This window comes from Elgaria multicarinata, chromosome 2, assembly GCF_023053635.1.
Source record: "Elgaria multicarinata webbii isolate HBS135686 ecotype San Diego chromosome 2, rElgMul1.1.pri, whole genome shotgun sequence".
Taxonomy (NCBI): domain Eukaryota; kingdom Metazoa; phylum Chordata; class Lepidosauria; order Squamata; family Anguidae; genus Elgaria; species Elgaria multicarinata.
In genome coordinates, this window is record NC_086172.1 from 75,779,369 (window position 1) to 75,782,497 (window position 3,129).

At 57.0% G+C, this 3,129-nt stretch overlaps 1 protein-coding gene across 1 annotated transcript; it reads right to left on the bottom strand.

The window, feature by feature from the left end:
• Window positions 1-745: 745 nt before the first annotated feature.
• CDK5R2 (cyclin dependent kinase 5 regulatory subunit 2) lies at window positions 746-1,738 on the bottom strand. Its single transcript, XM_063118674.1, has one exon. The coding sequence runs from the start codon at window positions 1,716-1,718 to the stop codon at window positions 774-776; it is 945 nt and encodes a 314-aa protein (XP_062974744.1). The 5' UTR covers window positions 1,719-1,738; the 3' UTR covers window positions 746-773.
• Window positions 1,739-3,129: the final 1,391 nt, after the last annotated feature.

The following is a 3,129-nucleotide window of genomic DNA, read 5'->3' on the forward strand; positions in this document are numbered from 1 at the left end:
GGAAGGGGGGGAATACAAGTCAAAAGAAATGCCCTGGCTGTACTGTGATTCACAGTAGCAGCAAAGAGACCCAAACCGTGGGACATACACCGGCAGGGCTTTCACAGGCAAGGTCACACAGCCACGGTTTTCTCCTGCACAAGACAGAGCCTTGCCAATAAATAACGCCTCCGGTTGACCGATAAGTATAGCCTAGGAATTCTCCCCGTTCGGAAGAAAGAAAGAAAAACAGCCCCTCCCCTCCTAGGATGCACAGATAGGGCCTGAAGTGTATTCACAGCCTGTGGCACCTTGCTGGGAGAAATCAGGTAACAAAGAAGGGGAAGAGCCAGTTCTGATCACAGCTAGAAGATACAGTAGATCAGGGGCCAGGCACACACCCCCCAACACCCCACAACCCCATTCTCAAACTATTCAGATGCTGCAGTTGCCAGAAGGGGGTGATGCAACTTTGGGTGTGGCCCACAAAATGGAGCGTGGAAAGAGTGGAATGTAGCAAATCCCTCCACCCACATGAATGGCTTCTTCGGGGTGGGGGGCAGCTCCATAGATACTGCCTGTATGATGGGGTGACTAGAGGAGCTGTCCCTGGGAGCTCCCCAATCCTAACCCCTAGAGTCTTATTCCTCCAGGAGGAAACCTGGAGAAAACCCTTCCTTCCTTTCTTTCTTTCTTTTTCTTGTGGGGGGTGGGGGTGGTGTGGGGAGAGGGAAAGAGAGGAGATGCATCTGGAAAGGTCGAGGGAGGAGGTTGGGGCCCCCTCGGGGGATTGCCTAGCGGTCCAGGCTTATAGTCCAGTGTTTGTTGGCGTTGGAGGAGTCCTTTGTGGAGGCCCCCTCGCCTTCGTTCTTGAGGTCCTGGAAGACCTGCGTGAAGAAGTGTGGGTCGGAGTTGATCTGCAACATCTTAGCACTCAGGCCCTGGATGATGGCGAGGCAGCGGTCCCAAAAGCGCTCCTTGTCGCCCTCCACCAGAAAGGGCTTGAGCGGGTACGAGATTTCATTGCCCATGTAGGAGTAGGCCAGGTAGAGGCAGGTGAGGAAGGAGGCCTGCAGCTCCGCCGGGCTGCCGATCTGGTCGCCCTGCAGCGCCTCGCGGCACAGCAGGTACACAAAGACGAGGTTGGCCGGCGTGATGAAGCCCTGGTCCTGCCAGCCCTGGAGCAGGAGCGAACGGTCCACGCTGCGGAACCAGCCGATCAGCTCGCCCGGGCTCAGGTCCTTGAGCCGGTAGCAGCGGCGGCACACGAAGTCCCCCAAGCAGCGAAGCAGCTCGCCCGTGGACGCCTGCACGATCACCCGGCGCGGCGAGCCGGCGTTGGCGTTGGCGCGGGCGCTGGGCAGCGGAGGGGGCGGCGGCGGCGGCGGCTTCCCGCCCTCTGGGGCCGAGCCGGGGACGGTGGGCACCGGCACGGCCAAGGGCCCCTGCTTGGCTCCGTCGGGCTGGGACTTGCGCACGTTCTCGCGGTTGCGCTGCTGCACCAGCGGGTCGGGCGCGCCGCCTCCGGAGCCCGGCTTGGGCGTCACCTTCTTGGCGTTCTTCTTCTTCTTCGCCGAGGCGGCCACCAGGCGCTTCCAGGTGAGGGCAGAGATCAGCACGCCGGGCCGCTTCAAGCGGCTCTCGCCTTTGCCGTGCGCCCGGCCGGGGGCCGCCTTCTCGGTCAGGACCCCGCCGCCCTTCCCAGGCGCGCTGGGCGACAGCGACAACACTGTACCCATCCTGGCGGCTGCGACAGCGGCTCCTGCTGCTTCGAGACGGGGCTTTCCCCGCCGCGCTCTCCCTACAGCTCCTGCCCAGACGCGCCCCGCGCTCCGGCCATGGGCTGGGGCGGGACGCAGCAGCCGCGCCGGCGCTCTGAGGCTGAGCTTGCGGAGAAACCTCAAGGAACCGCAGTGAAGCGCGCCGCCACACGAAAGCAAACCCGGGTTCAGCCGGCGCTCAGCAAGCTCCCCTCTCCGCACTGGCTGCAGCACGAAGCGAGCCCCGCCGGCCCCGCCCCGGCCTCTCTCTGAGCAGCCAATCCCAGGCCGAGGCTCCCTCTTTCCTCAGCCAATCGCCGCGAGGCATGGACCCCCAGGTGCAGAAGGAAGCCGCCTCCCTTTCGACCGGGTATGTGGGGTGAGACGGCCTTGCGGTGGGGGTGGCTTAGCTGCTTGGATTCCTAGGCTCGAGAGGGAGACCGTCTCCATGGGGGCTTCCCAGCCAACAAAAGGGGGCGGGAAGACGGCTGCCTTCTCCGGTTCCTGCTCATCCAAAGCGTAATTTCAGTCACCTCTTTTTAAGGCAAAGGCATACCCCGCTTTAAAAATAACGTCATAAGCATGGGCAGAGGGCCTTGCTACTGAATAACAGTTTGTTCAAGAATTACGGTCATTCTTGAAGAAAAGCGTGTTGTTGTTTTTTAAAAAATCAACTCGAAATTGATTTTCTTGATAAAATACCATTCATAAAGAGATCGAACTCTTTATTTCCTATGACTTGACAAGGACAAAGGGTTTTTTTAAATCACATGTTGCCCAACAAGTTGCAATGATACCTTTATTGTCACCGAACAAGGTTTTGTGATGGGCAACTATTCAGGTAATCATCATTGTTTGTACTTCTTGGCATTTCAATTCCTTCTGACAACAGTTTCCAGAGGGGTAGCTGTGTTAGTCTGTTGCAGCAAAAACAACAGTTTTATTCTGGCGTGAGTTTTCATGGACACTGTCCATCAGAGTAGACAGGGTCCACGGAAGTTTAAGCCAGAAAAAAAAAAGTTAGGCTTTAAGTTGCTGGAGACTCTCTATAGCTTGTTCCTGCATAGCTGGGATTAGGAACCAGCAGAGCTTCTCTCAGGGATGTGATTTCCACCCTAGGATGCCCCTATTAGAGATTAGCTATCACTAACTCAATTTGCATGGCATGGTGGGCTCATCATGGGTCACTGAATCCATAATGAGCCATGGTACATACTAGATGCTTGCAGTCACTATTTTGAACATTCAAGCCATGGTCGAGGGTTGCAGCATGTTGTGCAAACACAACTATCATGGGTAATTCAAGGGTTAAACAACACTACACAGCCCTCAATTAGTAGCGTTATGCAAGGGTTGTTTAACCCTTGGATAATCCATGATGGTCAGGTTC